The 19,932-nt window shown below is 36.2% G+C and overlaps 1 protein-coding gene across 2 annotated transcripts in view; it reads right to left on the bottom strand.

Annotated features, from left to right (window-relative positions):
- Positions 1-19,932, bottom strand: part of FBXL2 (F-box and leucine rich repeat protein 2) — a 109,391-nt gene that overhangs the window by 69,154 nt on the left and 20,305 nt on the right. For both annotated transcript variants that reach the window (XM_034956042.2, XM_003826126.4), the window contains exon 2: positions 19,659-19,720. In XM_034956042.2, the coding sequence (XP_034811933.1) occupies positions 19,659-19,720 (62 nt within the window). The remainder of the gene's footprint in view (positions 1-19,658; positions 19,721-19,932) is intronic.

The following is a 19,932-nucleotide window of genomic DNA, read 5'->3' as shown; positions in this document are numbered from 1 at the left end:
AGGAATGCATATCACCCACAGACCCTGAACTATGAATTGGATGCAGTGAATGAATGGGATTTGGGTTTTCTCTCTTGAGGTTGAGGTGTAAGTGCATTCTCTGTGAAAAGAATAATCACCAACACGGTGCGAGAGGCGGGGAAGGGGAACTGGTACAAAGGGGCACTGGAGAACTTTGGGGGGTGATGAAAAATTCATATATTAGGCTGAGCATGGTGGCTCAAGCCTATAATCCCATAGCTTTGGGAAGCTGAACCAGGAGAATTGCTTAAGGCTAGGAGTTCAAGACCGGCCTGGGCAACATAGTGAGACCTGCTGTACAAATTTTAAAAATTAGCCAGGCGTGATAGCATGCACCTGTAGTCATATCTACTTGGGAGTCTGGGGTGGGAGGATCGCTTGAACCCAGGAATTCAAGGTTGAAGTGAGTTGTGATCATGCCACTGTACTTCAGCCTGGACAACAGAGTGAGATCTTGTCTCAAAAAAAAGAAGAAGAAAAAAGAAAAACAGAGAAAATTCTATACACTGACTGTGGTGATAGTTATATGTTTGAAAATGTTTGCCCAACTCATAGAATTGATTACCTTAAAAGGCATATTTTATTGTCTGTAAATTATACTTCAATAAGTAATGCATTTGACTGTTGAAAAAAGCCTAAGTGATAAAGTATCCCCACAAACCTCAAAATACAGGTGGATGAGGGCCAAACCGCCAAGTGCCACAGGACCCACTATTATCAGTGTCTATGCAGGAGGGAGCCAAGGGGCCTTTGACCTCAGGAGAATCCCAAAACAGCTAATATACCCTAGAGAGCACAGGTAGCTAATGTGAGAACAGCAGCTGATGATACTGGGAGGAAATTTTGACTAATCAAATAGCATGTGAGTGGAGGGGTCCACACTAATTTCTAAAAGGGGCTGAAGCATTCTGAGCCATATGAACTCAAAAACAACTGCCAAAGCTACCTTTTAGGATGGGATCCCACACTTAGGAAACTGCTAAGGGTGGAATAAAAACATTACGCAGGAGGCTAGGCGTGGTGGCTCATGCCTGTAATCTCGGCACTTTGGGAGGCTGAGGTGGGTGGATCACTTGAGGTCCAAGAGTTTGAGACCAGCCTGGCCAACAAGGTGAAACCCCATCTCTACTAAAAACACAAAAATTACCCAGGCATAGTGGGGCACACCTTTATTCCAGCTACTCAGGAGGCTGAGGCAAGAGAATCACTTGAACCCAGGAAGCAGAGGTTGCAGTGAGCTGAGATCACGTCACTACACTCCAGCCTGGGCAATAGAGTAAGACCCTGTCTCAAAAAAAAAAAAAAAAGTAAGCAAAACAGAGAACAAAGAAGTAGTAAAGTCCATGTAAAGGTCAAAGGCTGGGGATGAGAAGAAAGTCAGGAAATGAGAGCAACCTGCTGCTTTCTTAAACACTTAAACAACAATGGCGATGACTAAGAGGAAACTTTATGAAATTCCAAAGGCTTTCCTCACTTACATCTCCATTAAGAAAAACTAATTTCACAAATCCCATGCAAAGTTTTAAAAGAAAAAAAAAAGAGCAGAATAATATCCCTATGATTAAAACATACCAGAAAGATATGTCCACAAAACAGATTAAAACTGTAACCTACTATTTCAAAATAAGTTAAATTTAAGAAAATGATAAGCGACATGAAAGAACAGTGTAAATCAGAATTAGAAAAATTTAAGATGACATAACAGAACTCAAGAATAGAATTATAAATGAAAGAAAAATTTTCTGAAATAAAAACCACAGAAGAACACCAAAGTGAGTAAACAAAAAAGACAATGCCTTAGGGCAGCAGTCTCCAAAGTGTGTTCCAGTCCTGTAGACCCTCTTAGGGAGTCTGTAAGGCCAAAACTATCTTCACAGTTAATACTAAGATGTTACTTGCTTTTCCAACTTTGGAAAAAGCACATCTTTTTTTTTTTTAACTGACATTTGCATTGATAATACAAAAGAAATGGCAGGTAAAACTACCTTAGCACTAATCAAGAAAGTGACACCATATCATATTTAGAGTCTTCACTGCCATGGCGAAAGAAAGAAAGAGAGAGAGAGAGAAAGAGAAAGAGAGAAACAGAGAGAGAGAAAGGAAAGAAAGGAAAAGAAAGATAAGAGAAAAGAAAGAAAGGAAAGAAAAGAAAGAAAAAAAGGAAAGGAAAGGAGAAAGAAAAAGAAAAGAAAAGAAAGGAAAGAATGAAAGACAGGGAAGGGAGGGAGGACAAAAAAGCTGATTTCACTTTAAGCAGAAACAAAATAGTAATTCTAATGAATCTTGACTTTTGAGCACACATCTTTTTAATTTCTGTGTGACAAATTTAAAAGTCTCAAGAAGAACTTAAAATGTTTGTCTTAAGGAAAAGCAATTGTTTGCAGTGCAAGCTAAACTAGCCACTTTTTTCATGAAACACATTTTCACATGTAAGAACAACTGACATAAATTATGGTAATTCAGACAAGGGTACTTGGCAGACATTTTTTAAAAATTAATGAATTGAGTATGTCACTTCAAGGAAAATTATACCAATAATAAAATTCAAGTTCTAAGAAAAAGTTAGAATTTTGGAAAACTTGTATTGGCTTCCGAGTTGTTAGCTTCTCAATTCTTAAAGACTTTTCTGATGAGATCAATGGTGATATTAATGAATGTGATATTTTAATATTATAAAATGTATTAACAAGGGGAATATTTGCATAACTTAGTGAACCATATTATCCAAATGACTGATACATGTTTCAAAATCAACTTTAAATGGGAAAAAGATCCATTGAAAGTACCAAGAAAAGTAGAGTTCAATGTAACGGAATACAAAAAGTTCACTACCATGGTTTTAGATTCCACATTTTAACTATACCATAGAATATTCTCTAGCCATAATAGAGCCTGCCTGCCATTTGTGACAACATGGATGAACCTGTAGGACACTATGAAATAAGTCAGACATAGAAAAGACAAACACTCTATGATCTCACTTATATGTGGCATGTAAAAAAGCTGAACTCATAGAAGAGGAGAGTAGAACAGTGGTTGCTAGGGGCTGGGAAAGCAGGGGAAATGGGGAGATGTTGGTCAAAGGGTACAAACTTTCAGTTATAAGATTAGTTCTGAGGATCTAATGTACAGCATGAGTGGTGACAGATGTGTCATTTTGATTGTGGTAATCATTATAGAATATATACATATATTAAATCATCATGTTGTCATGTATACCTTGAATATATTCAATCTTTATCAGTTAAATATTTCACAATAAGTAAAAAGCAAAAAAAATTAAAGAGGATATCAAGGATATATAAACAATATAAAAAGCATATAGAGACATAAAGGAATAAAGATTGGATCATCATCAGAGTTTTAAACAGCAAAGCTTTATGCCAGAAGAAAATGGAATAGCATAATTAAGATAATCAGGAAAAGAAAATATGAACCAAGTTAATATCCAGCAAAATTGACCTTCAAGTATAAAAGGCACAAACTATTATCAATGTATAAAAACTCAGAGAATATTGTTCCCATTAACACCTGAGATATCTTCTGGAGAACAAGCATCAAAATCACAAAACAAAATGACAACATGGAAATTGAATATGGACTCATAATGAGTACTGAATAAGTTAAATGAGGCTGGATGCAGTGGTTCATGTCTATAACCCCAGTAGTTCAGGAGGTAAGGCAGGAGGATGGCTTGAGGCCAGGAGTTTGAGACCAGCCTGGGCAACATAATAAGACCCTGCCACTACAAAAAAAAAAAAACAATTATCTGACCATGGTGGCATGTATCTGTAGTCCCAGATGCTTGGAAGGCTGAGTCAGGAGGATTGCTTGAGCCCAGGAGGTTGAGGTTGCAGTAAGCCATGATCACACCACTACATTCCAGCCTGGGTGACAGAGTGAGACCCTATTCTCTAAACAAACAAACAAATTTCTGGAAGAGTTTATGTAGAATCTGATGTTTGTTTTGTTTTTTAATGTTTGACAGAATTCACCATTGAAACCATCTGGTTTTGCATGTTTTTGGAAGGAAAGGTTATGCAACCACCAATTCAATTTCTTTAATATGTATAGAAATCTTTAGTTTACCAGGACTTGATGGAGTTTAAAATTTAAAAAAAAAAGAATTCTTTAGATTATCTATTTCTTTGCGAGTTTTGGTAGTTTGTGACTTTCAAGGAATTTGTTTATTTCATCTAACTTCTTAAATTTATTGGCATAAAGTTGTTTATAATATTGTCTTATCTTTTTTTTTTTTCTTGGAGACGGAGTCTCACTCTGACACCCAGGCTGAGTGCAGTGGCACAATCTTGGCTCACTGCAACCTCCACCTCCCGGTTCAAGCAGTTCTCCTGCCTCAGCCTCCCAAGTAGCTGGGACTACAGAGGCACAACACCATGCCAGCAAATTTTTTGCATTTCAGTAGAGACGGGGTTTCCTTGTGTTGCCCAGGCTGGTCTCAAACTCCTGAGCTCAGGCAATCCACCTGCCTCAGCCTCCCAAAGTGCTAGGATTACAGGCGTGAGCCACCACTCCTGGCCTATCATTTCAATAACTGCAGTGATATCTCCTCTCTTATTACTGAAATTGGTAAATGTTGTCTCTTTTTCCTCCTAGTCAGTCTGGCTATTAGGATAATAAATAATTTATGTTAAGTAAGTTAAATAAATAAAATAAATAAATAATAAGTTAAATAAGCGTTAAAGAGAGAGTATAATATATAGTAGCTAAAAGCTTTAACAATGTAGATTTAATACAACCATTAAGAAATGGGGGCTGGAAGCCAGATAGCCTTCCCAGAATCTCCGGATGGGCTGACTGGTGATAAGCTCTCCCTGCTAAAGCCACTCTGCCAAGATCAAAGTAAGTCCCTACTTCTTCAAATGCATAGACACCAATGCACAGCCACAAGAATCACAAAAATCAGGAAAACATAACATCATCAAAGGAACAAAATAAAGCACCAGTAATCAGCCCTAAACATGGAGATTTACAAACTGCCTGACAAATAATTAGAAATAGGCCAGGTGCAGTAACTCATGCATGTAATCCCAACACTTTGGGAGGCTGAGGCAGGAGGACTGCTTGGAGCCCAGGAGTTGGAGACCAGCCTGGGCAATATGATGAGACCCTGTCTCTACAAAAAAATTTAAAAATTAGCCAGGTGTGGTGGCACGCTCCTGTGGTCCCATCTACTTAGGAGGCTGGGGCAGGTGGATGGTTTGAGCTCAGGAAGTCGAGGCTGTAGTGAGCTATGATTGCACCATTGCACTCCAGTCTGGGTGACAAAGTGAGAGCCTGTCTCAAAATAAAAATAAAAAAAGAATAAAAAATAGTTGTCTATCTATATTGCATAGCTCACTGAGCTACATTAAGACAACTAAATGAAATCAGGAAAACAATACATAAACAAAATTAGTTCAACAAAGAGATAGAAACCATAAAAAGAACCAAACAGGCTGGATGCAGTAGCGCATGCCTGTAATCCCAGCACTTTGGGAGGCCAAGGCGAGGGATCATGGGGTCAGGAGATCGAGACCATCCTGGCTAACACGGTGAAACCCCGTCTCTACTAAAATACAAAAAATTAGCCGGGCATGGTGGCATGCGCCTGTAGTCCCAGCTACTCAGGAGGCTGAGGCCAGAGAATCGCTTGAACCTGGGAGGCGGAGGTTGCAGTGAGCCGAAATAGTGGCACTGCACTCCAGCCTGGGCGAACAGAGCAAGACTCCGTCTCAAAAAAAAAAGAGCCAAACAAATTCCGTAGCTAAGAACACAATGACTTAACTGAAAAATTCTATGGAGAGCTTCAGCAGCAGACTTGATCAAGCAGAATAAAGAATCAGTGAGCCCAAAGACAGGGCATTTAAAATTCATCACTCAGAGGAACAAAAAGGAAAAAAAATGAAAAAGAGTGAAGAAAGCCTATCAGAATTATGAGGCACCAACAAGTGAAGTAATATATACCCATTATAGGAGGGTGGATCCCAAAAGGAGCAGAGAAAAAGAAAGGTGGGGGCAAGTAGAAAGCTTATAAAACTAAATAACAGAAAACTTCCCAAGTCTGGGAATAGATATGAATATTCACACACAAGCAGCTCAAAAATCTCCAATCGGGTTCAATCCAAATAAGACTACACCAAAACACAGGATTGGCAGACTGTCAAAAATTAAAGAAAGAGAGGATTGTGAAAGCAGCATATCACATACAAGGAAACTTCAATACACTTATCAGCAAATTTCTTAGCAGAAACCTTACAATCTACAAGAGAATAGGATGACATAGTCAAAATATAGAATTTGGCTGGGTGTGGTGGCTCATGCCTGTAATTCCAACACTTTGGGAGGCCGAGGTGGGTGGATCACTTGAGGTCAGGAGTTCATGACCAGCCTAGCCATCATGGTGAAACCCTGTCTCTACTAAAAATACTGAAAAATTAGCCAGGAGTGGTGGTGTGCACCTGTAATCACAGCTACTCAAGAGGCTGCGGCAGGAGAATCACTTGAACCCAGGAGGCGGAGGTTACATTGAGCCAAGATTGCACCACTGCACTCCAGCCTGGGCAACAGAACTAGACTCCATCTCAAATGTTTTTTTAAATATATAATTTTTTTTAAAAAAACCTCCCTACTAAGAATACTTTACCCAGCAAAGCTGTCCTTCAGAAATGAAGGAGAGACAGACTTTTCCAGACAAATGAAAAAAAGCTTCAGGAGTTCATCACCATCAGACCTACCTTACAAAAAATAATTAAGGATAATTCTTAAAGATAAAAGAAAATATATGTTAATAAGATAAAAACATGAAAGTATAACTCACCGGTAAAAATACATAGTAAAATTTGGAATACTCTAACACTATAATTATGGCATATATAAGTCACATATGTTTAGTATGAAGATTAAAATATAAAACTATTAAGAAGCAGGGCATGGTGGCTCACGCCTGTAATCCTAGCACTTTGGGAGGCTGAGGTGGGCAGATTACCTGAGTTCAGGAGTTCGAGACCAGCCTTGGTAACAATGGTGAAACCCCATCTCTACTAAAATACAAAAAATTAGCCAGGCGTGGTGGCGTGCGCCTGTAGTCCCAGCTACTCAGGAGGCTGAGGCAGGAGAATTGCTTGAACCCAGGAGGCAGAGATTGCAGTGAGCTGAGATCGCACCACTGCACTCCAGCCTAGGCAACAGAGCGAGACTCCATCTCCAAAAAAATAAAATAAAATAAAATAAAACTATTAAAAATAAATATAGCTACAATAATTTTTAAGTGATACACAATGTTTAAAAATGTAAATTATGACATCAAAAACCTAAAATGTCAAGGGGAGGAAAGAAACAACGTAGAGTTTTTGTATGTGACTTTTTTTTTCCTTTTTGTAGAGAAAAGGTCTTGTTATGTTGGCATGCCTGGTGTCAAACTCCTGGCCTCAAGCGATCCTCCCCGCTTAGTCTCCCAAAGTGCTGGGATTACAGGCGTGAGCCACTATGCCTGGCCTGTATATGATTAAAGTCGTTAACAGCTTAAAATAGCGTGCTATAACTGTAAGATGTTTTATGTAAGCCTTGTGGTAGCTGCAAAGCAAAAGCTTATAGTATATACACAAAAGATAAAATGTAAGGAATGAAGGCATACCACTACAGAAAAATCATATAATCACAAAGGAAGATATCAAGTGCGTGAAAAAGAAGAATGAAGGATCTATGAAATAACTAGACGATAATTAACAAAGGGGCAGTACTAAGCCCTTACCTAGCAATAATTATCTTTAATGTAAATGTGTTAAATTCTCCAATCAGAAGACATAAAGTAGCTGAATGTATTTTTTTTAAAGACCCAACTATATGCTATCTGCAAGAGACCCACTTTATCTGCAAGAATACACACAGACTGAAAGAGATGGAAAAAGATACTCCATGCAAATGGAAATCAAAAAGAGAGACAGAGTAGCTATATACTTATATCAAATAAAATAGACTTTAAGTCAAAAACTGTAAAAAGAGACAAAGTGATTATATAATGACAAAGGGGATCAATTCATCAATAGAATATAACAATTGTAAATATATAGGCACTCAACATCAGAGCACCTAAATATATAAAAGCAAATATTAATAGATCTGAAGGGAGCCATAGACTGCAATATAGAAATGGCAGCTGGTAGAAGACTGCAATACAGAAATAGTAGATAGAGATAGTAGATATCCCACTTTCAGCAATGGCACATTATCTAGATAGAAAATCAATAAGGAAATATTGTACTTGAACTACACTTGAGATCAAGAGGACCTAACAGACATATTTTGAATATTCCACCCAACAGCAGCAGGATACACCTTCTTCTCAAGCACACACAGAACATTCTCCAGGATAGATCATATGTTAGGCCACCAAGTAAGTCTTGACTAATTTAAGCAGTTGGAAATCACATCAAATATGTTTTCTAATCACAATGGTATGAAACTAGAAACCAATAAAAAGAAGAATTTCTAAAATTAAACAACATGCTTCTGTACAACCAATGGGTCAAAGAAGAAATTAAGAGGAAAATATCAAAAATCTTGCAACAAATGAAAATGGACACACAACATACCAAAACTTTAAGGATGCAGCAAAAGCAGTTCTGAGAGGGAATTATAATATTATAATATAGCATTAAACACCAACATCAAAAAAGAAGAAAGATCTCAAAAAATGGGGGCTGAGAGAAATAGGAAGAAGAAAAATTATTGCCTGTTTTTAGTACTCATGTTGATGACAACTGTGTTAGTGTCATTCTGAGGCTGTTATGTGTGTAATGCAGAATAAAGCAAATGAGTACTTACAGGATATTCTAATTCTACAATCTCCTGTGCCAGAACTAGGACTATCAGTGTGGATGGAAGAAGATAGAGACATAAGATTGATGACATTAAGTGATACCTGTAGTCCTAAATTTGAATGAGCAATATAAGTATGAAATTATGAGTTTCTCATATGATATAAATTCAGTGTACTGAAAATGCCTAGAAATAATAACCAGTCCAATAATCATGAATATCTCTAGCAACCAGACTATAATCTTGAAATACCCTTTCCCATAGAAAGAAACCAATACTTCTAAAGAAATGGCTAATTCCAGGTCTGGGATAGGGACTATATGAGATGAGCCTGGTATATCCTATCTTAGATAGGAAGTAAACCAGAAAAAGCTACAAGAAGCCAGGTGCAGTGGCAGGTGCCTGTGGTTCCAGCTACTGAGGAGGCAATGGCAGGAATATTGCTTGAGCTGAGGAGTTCAAGGCAAGCATGGGTAACACAGTAAAACCCTGCCTCAACAAACAAACAAACAAAAACAACAACAAAAAACTAAAAACAAACAAACCCTACTAAGATCATGTAAATAGACTCAGGAGCCAAAGACAAGACAATGTGATTTTCAATAAAGGTAATTTCAATGGACTGAAAATTATCAAATATGTTTAAATTCATAAATTTATAACTTTTTAAAAAAATCTATGTGGTCACCTTCAGAGGATGAGAAACCAACTAGTTTTTATTTTTAAATAATTTCTGATTTACAGTAAAGTTGCAAAAGTATGACAAATAATTTTTACATATTCTTCACCCAAATTTGCCAAAGCTAAATTATACTGCATTTGCATTATCGTTTTCTCTACATATTTAATATATTATATATATATATCTCATTTTCTCTGAAATGTTTGAGAGTAGGTTGTAGACATGATGCCTGTTTACCCTTAAATTCTCAAATATTTCCCCCAAACAAGAATATTCTTTTACAAATGCAGTATAATTATCAAAATAAGGAAATTAACAGTAATATATTACTATTATCTAATCTACAGATATTATTCAAAATCTGCCAACTGTCCCATTAATGGTCCTAATGCAAAAGAAAAAAAAAATCTGACCCAGGATCCAATTCAGGATCATATACTGCATTTGGCTGTCATGGCTTCTCTTCAGTACCCATTAATCTGGAACACTTCCTCAGCCTTTATCTGTCATAACTTCAATATTTTTAAAAGCAAATAGGCCAATTACTTTGTAGAATGTCCTTGTGTGTATATCTGATACTTCCTCATGATTAGATTTGGGTTATAAATTTTTGTCAGGAATGCCACAGATATGATATTGTGCTCTACGTCGCATGAGCAGGCATATGATGTCTATCTGTATTGTTACCAGTGATGCCAACTTTGATCATTTGCTTAAGTGGTGTCTGCCAGACTGCCCTATTATAGTTAGCATTTTTCCTTTTGTAATTAACATTTATCTAGTGGAAAGACTATTTGAAACTATGTAAATATTTTGTTTCTCATCATACCTTTATATATCTCATTATTTCTAAAACTGGCAAATAAAAGGATAGAATCAAGCATTTTCCCCACCTTTCCTATATAAAATATAACACTAGGCACTCAAATAGTACTGAAGTGCCTCTTTATAAAAGTATTCCACTAAGTGGGAAGAAAAAGAATTAGAGTATCACCACTTTGCAGCCCCAATAAATTAATGATGTAGACAATAAGCATTGACACTAGCATCTGAAAAAAGATAAAACCAAACATTGTATGACTCCTGATGAACAAATACAGCACCACAGAAAGTCCTACCAAAGGGGTAGAATCAATCTGATAAAGTCTCTGGATCCAACTGTCAATCTTCCAAGAAATATAAAGGATGGAAGAAACTTGAAATTGCACTGTGAGGACACAATAAGCATCCAGACTGTGGGAACTTCTACAGGCCAAATAACCCAAGTTCTTCAAAAGACAAATGTATGGAAGAGAAAGATATGGAGTGAGGACCTGCAGATTAACTGAGACTTCAAAGATTTACAATTTTTTTTAGATGGGCAAGACTAGCTGTAATGTCTAAGGATGCACATATAGGTGATAAATCTACAAAGAAATGAAACATAGTGATAGCTATAAGTCAAGATAGTGGTTCCTTCAGAAGAGGAAAAAAGCAGTTGTGATTTGGACACAGAGGTGCTTCTTTGGTGACTGGCAAAGTTTATTGACTTAGGTGGTGTCTACAAGGATATTTGTTTCATATATTTGTTTTGTGTAGTTCTCTGACTATATATTGTATTTTATGATAAAGCTTTTTAAAAAAAACACGTATGGGTCAAAGAAGCAAAAGTGGTACGTGATAAATATTTGAAACTGAATAAGAAAAACACTACAGTTCAAAATTTGTAGAATGCAACAAAAGAAGAGCTTTGAGTTAATTGTCTAAGGCTCAAAAAATAAGCAATTAAATGCCCAACTTATGAAGGCAGCTAAAGAAAACAGAATAAAACGCAAAGAAAAAATTTTTACAGAGACATGAATGGAAACTATTAAAATAGAAACGAAGAAACAATAGAAAAGAATAAAGCCAAAAGCTAGTTTTTGAAGACTAATGAAATAGGTAAACTTCTAGTGAGATTAATCAAGGAGGGAACACTTGAGCATAAACTAACGATATTAAGGAAGAAAGTAACATTACAACAGATACAGCAGAGTTTACAAAGAAAATAAAAAGACAGCTACCAAGAGTTTTACCAATGTAAAACTCAAAGTGGACACACTCCTAGAAAAATAAAATTAGTAAAAGTGACTCAAGAAAAAACAGAAAAAAAGCTTGAAAAATACTATTCATTTCTAACAAATTAAAGTAATAATTAATTTCCCAAAAAGAAAATTCTAGCCTCACATAATTTAATAGTTCTAACAGACTCTCAAGGAACAATTAAACCAAGACAAATAGATGCTTTCGGAGGACAGAAAAACACGTGAATACTGCTCAACTCAATTCTTTGAGGCTTATATTAATTCAAAAAAATCAGATAAAGATAGTATGAGAAATAAATTTGTGGGCCCTGGTCACTCAAAAATACAGATGCCTTACCAAATATGTAGTATTGACACACAGAAAATACTAAATACTAGAAATAGACTCATAAATGTATGACAGAGGTGATAAGGCATTTCTATGTAGAAACGAAAGGATCATTCAACAAACGAACCTGGAAAAATTGATAATCCATATGCAAAAGAAAACAAAAATGTATTCTTATCTTATATATAAACATATGTACCACAGTGATTAAAAACTGAAATATCAAAAACAAAATTTTTAAGCTTTCAGAAGAAAATACATGTGACTATCTCTTTGTCTTCAGGGTAAGGAGGAAGTTCCTTAAGAAAGCACAAAAAACGCTAAGCATAAAAGAAAAGATTGATACATTTGACTTCACAAAAGGTATTCATTAAAAAATGCCTTAGAATGTGAAAAAAACAAGTTAGAAGATGGGATAAAGTATTTGTCAGCTAAACATTAATATCAGTACAAAGATTATACTGAGAATATAAAGAACTACAGATCAATAAGCCGATAACCAAATAGGCCAAAAACAAAAATACGTGTTTCACTGAAGAGGAAACACGTGTGACTAATAAACATATGAACAGATGCTCAACACTACTAGAATCCAGGGAAATTCAAAACAAAAGCACAATAAGGTGCCATTCTACACTTCTTTGGCAAAAATTAAGATATGTGACAACACTAAGTGTTGGAAAGAGATTCAGTTTGGCACTGAATCTCTTATCCACTCTTTGTATGAACATAAACTGGTAAGACCTCTTTGGAAAAATGATTTAATATTTCTTTATAAAGTTAAATATCTGTATAGCCTATAACCCTCAGAAATTCTACTTTCAGAGAAAATTGTGTACTTGTGCACCAGGAGACATCTACGAGGATGTCCAAAGCAGCACTGCTCTTACTGATAAAACACTGGAAACAACCAAAATACTCAGTAAAGGGGGAAAAAATAAAATTTTAGTACATTCACACAGTAGAATATTATACAGCAGTAAAAATGAATGAGCAACAGCCAATCAGAGCAACAAGAATCACCTTTCATAACATAATTTTGAGTGAAAAACATTTCTAAGAATATACCATATACTTTTTTTACGAAGTTAATAAACAAGCAAAAGTAAACATATTGTTTAGTCAAAATATATTTAAGATAAAAAGTTTTAAGAAGCAAGAAATCATAAATACAAAGTTGTTGATAATATTACCTTTATGGTGGGGAATGAGGAGGGGCAGCATTTATGTACATTCCTTATACCACAAAATGAATAAAAGAGGGCAATGCATGGATCAATGGTAAAATGTATCATTAACCAAGAATTATGAGTAATCCAATTCTGCATAACTGAAGTTTTTAAAATGCTGCAGTAATCATCCTGTATATATGCCTCAGTGTGCTTTTGCAAATATATGTTAGTAAATTTCTAGAAATGGAATTTGTGAATACATACATTTAGCATTTTAAAAATTTTTTCCAGTGGCCCTACAGAATGGCTGCTACAGTTTATATTCCCACCTAAAGTATCTCGTATCTCCTTGCCAAAACCTAATATTATCAAACTTTTGGGTAATATCTTATTGTTATTTTGATTTGTATTTAAATATGGGCCTTGTTGAGCATCTGTTTATACATTTATTAGCCATTTGTATTTCTTCTTTTGTTAGTGGCCTCTTCAAACTGTATTTCTAATAAAATCAATCTACCTTTATCTTAATAATTTTGATTTTCTTTGCATATTGAAGAATAATGCCCTTGCTTATAATGTATATCTAATTATTTCATCCACCACTGTACTATTTATCTTTAGTATGGTATAATTTTACCATACTTCACGATTCATACAGTCAAATTCACCAATCTTTTCTGTTACTGAATTCACAGTTTTTAAATGAATAGATCTCTAATATAATTTGCTAGGGATAAGGCTCTGAGGCAAAATGTATCTAGTTTCTATCCTTCCTATCAGAAAAGCTCTATTGGTGTTTCATGGCATCTCAATCTAGATATAAAATCCAAAGTCATCCTCAGAGTTTTCATATACAAGCATAACCCCAACCTAGACTAAAGAAAACTTGCTTCTGCCAATTTGGACCTTAGTGCCAACCTTAAAACAGTACATAACAGTTTAGGGAGGTAATGAAAATGAGGGCTTTTAAGCTTCTGCATTTGATTTCAACATACACATTTATTCAGTCCCACACTGCCACACACAAGTCAAAAAACAACCACGAGAGCGAGCAAACCAACCTAAAAAAACTCTTCGGCAAAGAGGGAAAATCTGCATAGATGCTTAAATTTGAAATTGCAGCATGTACCCCCAAAAGAGCATCTTACCTGTTCGGATGCCCTGGTATATAAGGCAGCAGGCACCACAGACAGCAGGAAATAGAGGCAGCAGTCCTTAAAAAAGCCCATGGAGTGCTGAAACCAACCAGCAGGCAACAAGACCTACTCAATGAGACCCATAGCAGGAATGAGCCCTTTACTGCACTGCTTGCCAAGGACCTATGATAAGCACTGGGCTATATCTTAATGATTCCAACAAAAACCATAATGATTTTCACTCATGGGATTGGCTTACAAATTTAAGAAAAGGAAAATTTGAAAATGATGTGCTAGTCATTTTATAATTTTCCCAAGCAAATTCAACTACTAAAACTGTCGTATTATATGAAATTATGTCTTTGATTTCATATTGCCCAGAATTATTAGGCTCAAATCCCTCATTTGGGGCAATGAAATCTTCCTTTATCAAGCCAATAAATTTTATCATGTATCCACACAAATTTAAAAAGGAAAGAAAATTACATCAATAATAGTAATTTAATGTTTTAAATGTGTCTAGTAATTTTCTTTCATTATTATTTATGACTAACTAGAGCTTTGTCTCCTCAGGATGTTTTAAGCTGTTTACTGCAGGTATCACTTGCTGTCTCCTATGAGGGGTTCCACATGTGCTTTTACTTCATCATTAACATCTGAAAGCAACCATAATAGAAATTAAAACTTAAAGTCAAATTACTATTATAATTTATAATCTGAGTTTTAGGTCAATATTCAATTCACAGAAGACATTTTTTTTTTCTCAAAAAGGGAAGAGTTCCCTCTGAGAGACTATCTTTTTTTATAATGCAAGGTAATTGCAGTTGTAAATCAGGTGTCACAACACCACACATTTGCTTAAGCAATAGTAATTGTCAGTTTCATATAAGATAGTAGTATGCAATTTCTATTGAGATTGAATTCGTCCAGTTTAATGAAATGAAGCATTGGGCCTTCACAGAGTTACTTAATAATCAGGTACTTTACTGAGATATTGTTAGCAGTAGCATATATTAAGATCCATATTAAGAGCTGGATTCATCAGTTGTTTGCATTAAAGCTGACTGCATTGTCAAATAGCATTTATTAAATATTCGGGCATCCAAAAATTGATATTAATATACAATAAGAGCGAACATTTATTTAATACTTACATGCCAGGTACTCTAAGAACAACAACCCCATAAGGTAAGAACTATTACTATTCCCATTTTACAGATGGGCAAATTAAGGCCCAGAGAGTTAAGTAACTAAGGTCACACAACTAATAAATAAGAAGAGTTGAAATCTGAACCCAGAAAGTCTGATTCCAACAGTAATATGGACAATAACAATGTGAAAAAATATATGCAAGGATAATCCAACTCACTAATAGATAATGGTTGCAACAAATTAAGTACTTCCACTGTTATAAAAATTATGTGACTGACTCCCCAGGAATAATAATACTAAAAGCTGTTTGTTGGGCTATGTGAGAGCAAAGGGTAGGGAAAAAACTTCAGTAGCCTTAATTTATGAGCAAGAGCTGGATTTTAAAAAGCAAAACTGTAAAAACTTGTTCAGTAACAAACTAAAAATGGGTAGTAGAGAAGGAATCTGTAAATAATATATATTCTTAAAACTATCAATAAAATCAGATGAAAAGAAAACATAGATTTTTCTGAGTGGATTCAAAGTGATAACAGAGAGATGAAAAGCAGCATATTATTCCAGATTATGGTTGTTAATGGTTCCAAAGGGGAAGCTGAAGCTTCGGTTGATGTGATCAGTATTGGAAGCTAGTTGAGAATTAAAGATGGCAGTAACAGAAGCAGTCAAAAGTGGCAGAAGAGAAAATGATCTGGACTGAAAGCAAATAGGTCTGTCTCAAAGTCAAAGAATTCACATGTATTGAGGAAGTAAGACTGAAGGTGAATAGGAATTCAACAAGATTAGGAACAACAGACTACACTGTCCCAAAGAAGTCTACAATATGAAATAAAAATATAAGCCAAGGGTAGACAATGAAGACATAATTTAACTGAGCAGAAAATAATAAAGATTTAAGCTTCATGAGGTGGGGGCTTTGTTACACCCAATGTTGTGGAATTAACTAATGATGAAGATGGATGCTTAGGAAATCTGGTTCAAACCCTTCTTCAACATTTTTCTTAGAAAGGGTAGCTAGGAAAGGCCGGGCGCAGTGGCTTACACCTGTAATCCCAGCACTTTGGGAGGCCAAGGCGGGCGGATCACAAGGTCAGGAGATCGAGACCACGGTGAAACCCTGTCTCTACTAAAAATACAAAAAAAAAAAAATTAGCTGGGCGTTGTGGCGGGCACCTGTAGTCCCAGCTACACAGGAGGCTGAGACAGGAGAATGGCGTGAACCCGGGAGGTGGAGCTTGCAGTGAGCCAAGATTGCGCCATTGCACTCCAGCCTGGGCAACAGAGCAAGACTCCGTCTCAAAAAAAAAAAGCATCTCTAGGAAAAGGGGGAAAGCTACACAGAGAATGGAAAGTCTGAAAGTAAAATGACAGAAATGATTTAAAGGCCAGCAAAAAATTCTTAAATTAAAATACATGGTTGGCTAGAGTTAATTTTGAGACTCACAAGTTGGAGAAGATCTGTAGTGGCAATATTTTAAATTCCCCTTACAGACTCTGAAATAAGAATACAAGTGGGAACATAAGTCTATGAAGAGACATTAACATTTGCTCACAAATGGCAATTCTTTCTGAAAAGTGATCTATGTATGAGCTTTATGGCATGATTCAAAAGCTATAAGTAGTGATGACAACCTCCAGAATTCCTAACAGCTGAGTCCATCATGGTTCTTTAAAAGAACTGAAGTTTCCAAGACTGCAGTTTAGAAATCACACTACCATAGAAAGTGATATAATTCCTTTTTGTTTTTTTGGTATCAACAGACAGAAACTGTTCTATGGCTCAGTGGAGTATAAAAGCAAACCCTACCAGAAGGAAAAAACCATTCAGTTAGTAGCCTTGAGTCACAGCAGAAGTATGCATGAGAAGGGTGGAGTTTAATCACACCCTAGTGTTTAGTGACCAACATGGGCCTGCCTGAAGCTGCTTATGATTCCCCAGGGTAAGAATACCATATTTAGATTACAGCTTGATGCCCATTCTAGAGAAATGTTCGGACCCAGACTGCAAGCACTGCATAATCCTAGGGGGCACCATCTACACTGTAGTCAATGTGGATGGCATCTGTGCAGTAGTATAGTGACAATCTGCCCACCGGGACACAGCGGTATTGCTTCTAACAACTTACTGTGCTTGAGCAAAGCCTTTTGGGTTTATATGGCAAACATACATTTCTTTCTTGTCACCACTTTCTTACCTTAAACTTGTCAAAAATGCCAAAGAACATTCTCTCTTATCCAAATATTTGTCTTATTGGAAAATATAATTGATATTTTTCATACAATCCTGTCTCAGTTTTTTTAATCAACTGAGAAGGAGCTCATGACAACAGTGTCAAACAACACCTGATGACTAATGAAACACCCTCTGAAGTCCCTGAAATGTGATCACTACCACAAAGAAGCTAAGTCCTTACCCCATTTCTAACTGAAGGAAAAATGTCTTAATAACCTGATGACAGCAAATGTGAGTAATCTGTGGCATCTACAAAGTGGTTCTATGGTGAACTTGGGAAGAGATGAAAATAATTATTCCCAATATTTAAACAAAACTCACAGTCATTCCCCAAATGTTAAAGTGAGATTTAGTACAGCCAGGGAATGGAGTCATCTGGTCAATCTCTTATTGTATGTCAGCATTTCCCCCAAATTTTCTGTGGAATATTAAAAGGATTCCGGCCGGGCGCAGTGGCTCACGCCTGTAATCCCAACACTTTGGGAGGCCAAGGCGGGCGGATTACCTGAGATCAGGAGTTCAAGATCAGCCTGGGCAACACAGTAAAACCCCATCTCTACTAAAAATACAAAAATCAGCTGGGCGTGGTGACACATGCCTGTAATCCCAGCTACTCAGGAGGCTGAGGCAGGAGAATCGCTTGAACCTGGGAGGCGGAAGATGCGGTGAGCCGAGATCATGCCATTGCACTCCAGCCTGGGCAACAAGAGTAAATCTCCATCTCACCAAAATAAATAAATAAATAAATAATAAAATTAAAAAAATAAAAGGATTCCATTGTCAGTAAGTTTGAAATGGCACAATTACCCAACTTGTATCATCGCCATGCACATTAGCCTATTAAGGCCCTGTGAAGTCCTATAGGTTTTGTTAACCCTATAGGACTACAGTTTGTTTCCTATAGTTATTTGATCACAAAATCTGGTTTCTGTTGCTGTTGTTTTGTGGAGTATCAGTGATAAGAGAAACAGGGGAATGACTATCAAGGATTACCATGTGTACACCTATTAATTCCTCGTAAAGAATTAAAATATAACAACATCTAAAACAAAAATAAGCTTTTTTTTTTTTTTTTTTTTTTTTGAGACAGAGTCTGACTCTGTCACCCAGGCTAGAGTGCAGTTAGCACAGGCTAGGCTCACTGCAACCTCTGCCTCCTAGCTTCAAATGATTCTCCTGCCTCAGCCTCCCAATTCTTATGCCTCAGCCTCCCCAGTAGCTGGGATTACAGGCGTGCACCACCACGCCTGGCTAATTGTTTCGTATTTTTAGTAGAGACAGGGTTTCACCACATTGGCCAGGCTGGTCTCAAATTCCCGGCCTCAAGTGATCTACCCACCTCAGCCTCCCAAAGTGCTGGGATTACAGACATGAGCTACCACTCCTGGCCTTAAAATAAGATTTCTTTTGATGACTGCATAATACTAAAGAAAACTGAAGTGCCTCCAGGCCAACAAATGTTTGCTGATAGCTTTACTTAGTAAAAACAACAACCAAAATAACATTTACTGTATATTCAGTGATGCCAGAAACAAAAGACAAAAAGCCTATTTTATACTACTGTCACTTATACTTCTCATATGAATAAAAACATACCAATACTTGGGGTTGACAGCATTTTAAGTGCTAAGAACATATCATAACTGTGCTTATTTTTTGCATTTATTTTAAAACTCATTTGTCTGAAAACATCAAAAACTTTATGACTTCAGGAGCTCACAACCTTGCAATAATCTCTCCTCATATTACTGACTTCATCACGATTATCTACTGAAAACAAAACAATGGCACCTACTGAAGATTATTACAATACTTACCACATTACAAAAAGAATCCAGACCAATGCTATGTACATACTTAGTACATTCTGGATTAGACCAAGTAAAATTTAACAACAAGCTGAACAGCATTCTATAAAACAAAAACAAAAAGTCAGTTAGGCTAATTCTGTCTGTTTTTCTATGCTATGGACTCACAGTGAGAAAGAAGATAGTCTTGGAACTTGATGACTAAATCAGATCTAAACTCTTCATCCAGAATTTATCTACACTTACCTTAACAGAAGTTCTTTGGGTAACTTTTTGTTAATAAGGCCTTCATCATTGTTTGAGAAAACCTGGAAAGAAAAAAAAAAAGGAAATTGTGAAAATGTTCTTTAATCAATGTGGAAAAAATTAATTGTTTTTATACTACTAGATCAGAACAGCCCCAATTATTGTCCTACAAATAGGGTGTGACTAATTTCATGCAGCCACCATATTCTAATATTGAGTAATATAAAATATTTTATGTCCTATCACTGTTTCATAAAAATGGCAATACATGGCC

This window comes from Pan paniscus, chromosome 2, assembly GCF_029289425.2.
Source record: "Pan paniscus chromosome 2, NHGRI_mPanPan1-v2.0_pri, whole genome shotgun sequence".
NCBI classification, from domain to species: domain Eukaryota; kingdom Metazoa; phylum Chordata; class Mammalia; order Primates; family Hominidae; genus Pan; species Pan paniscus.
This window is presented reverse-complemented; position numbering and strand designations above follow the sequence as displayed.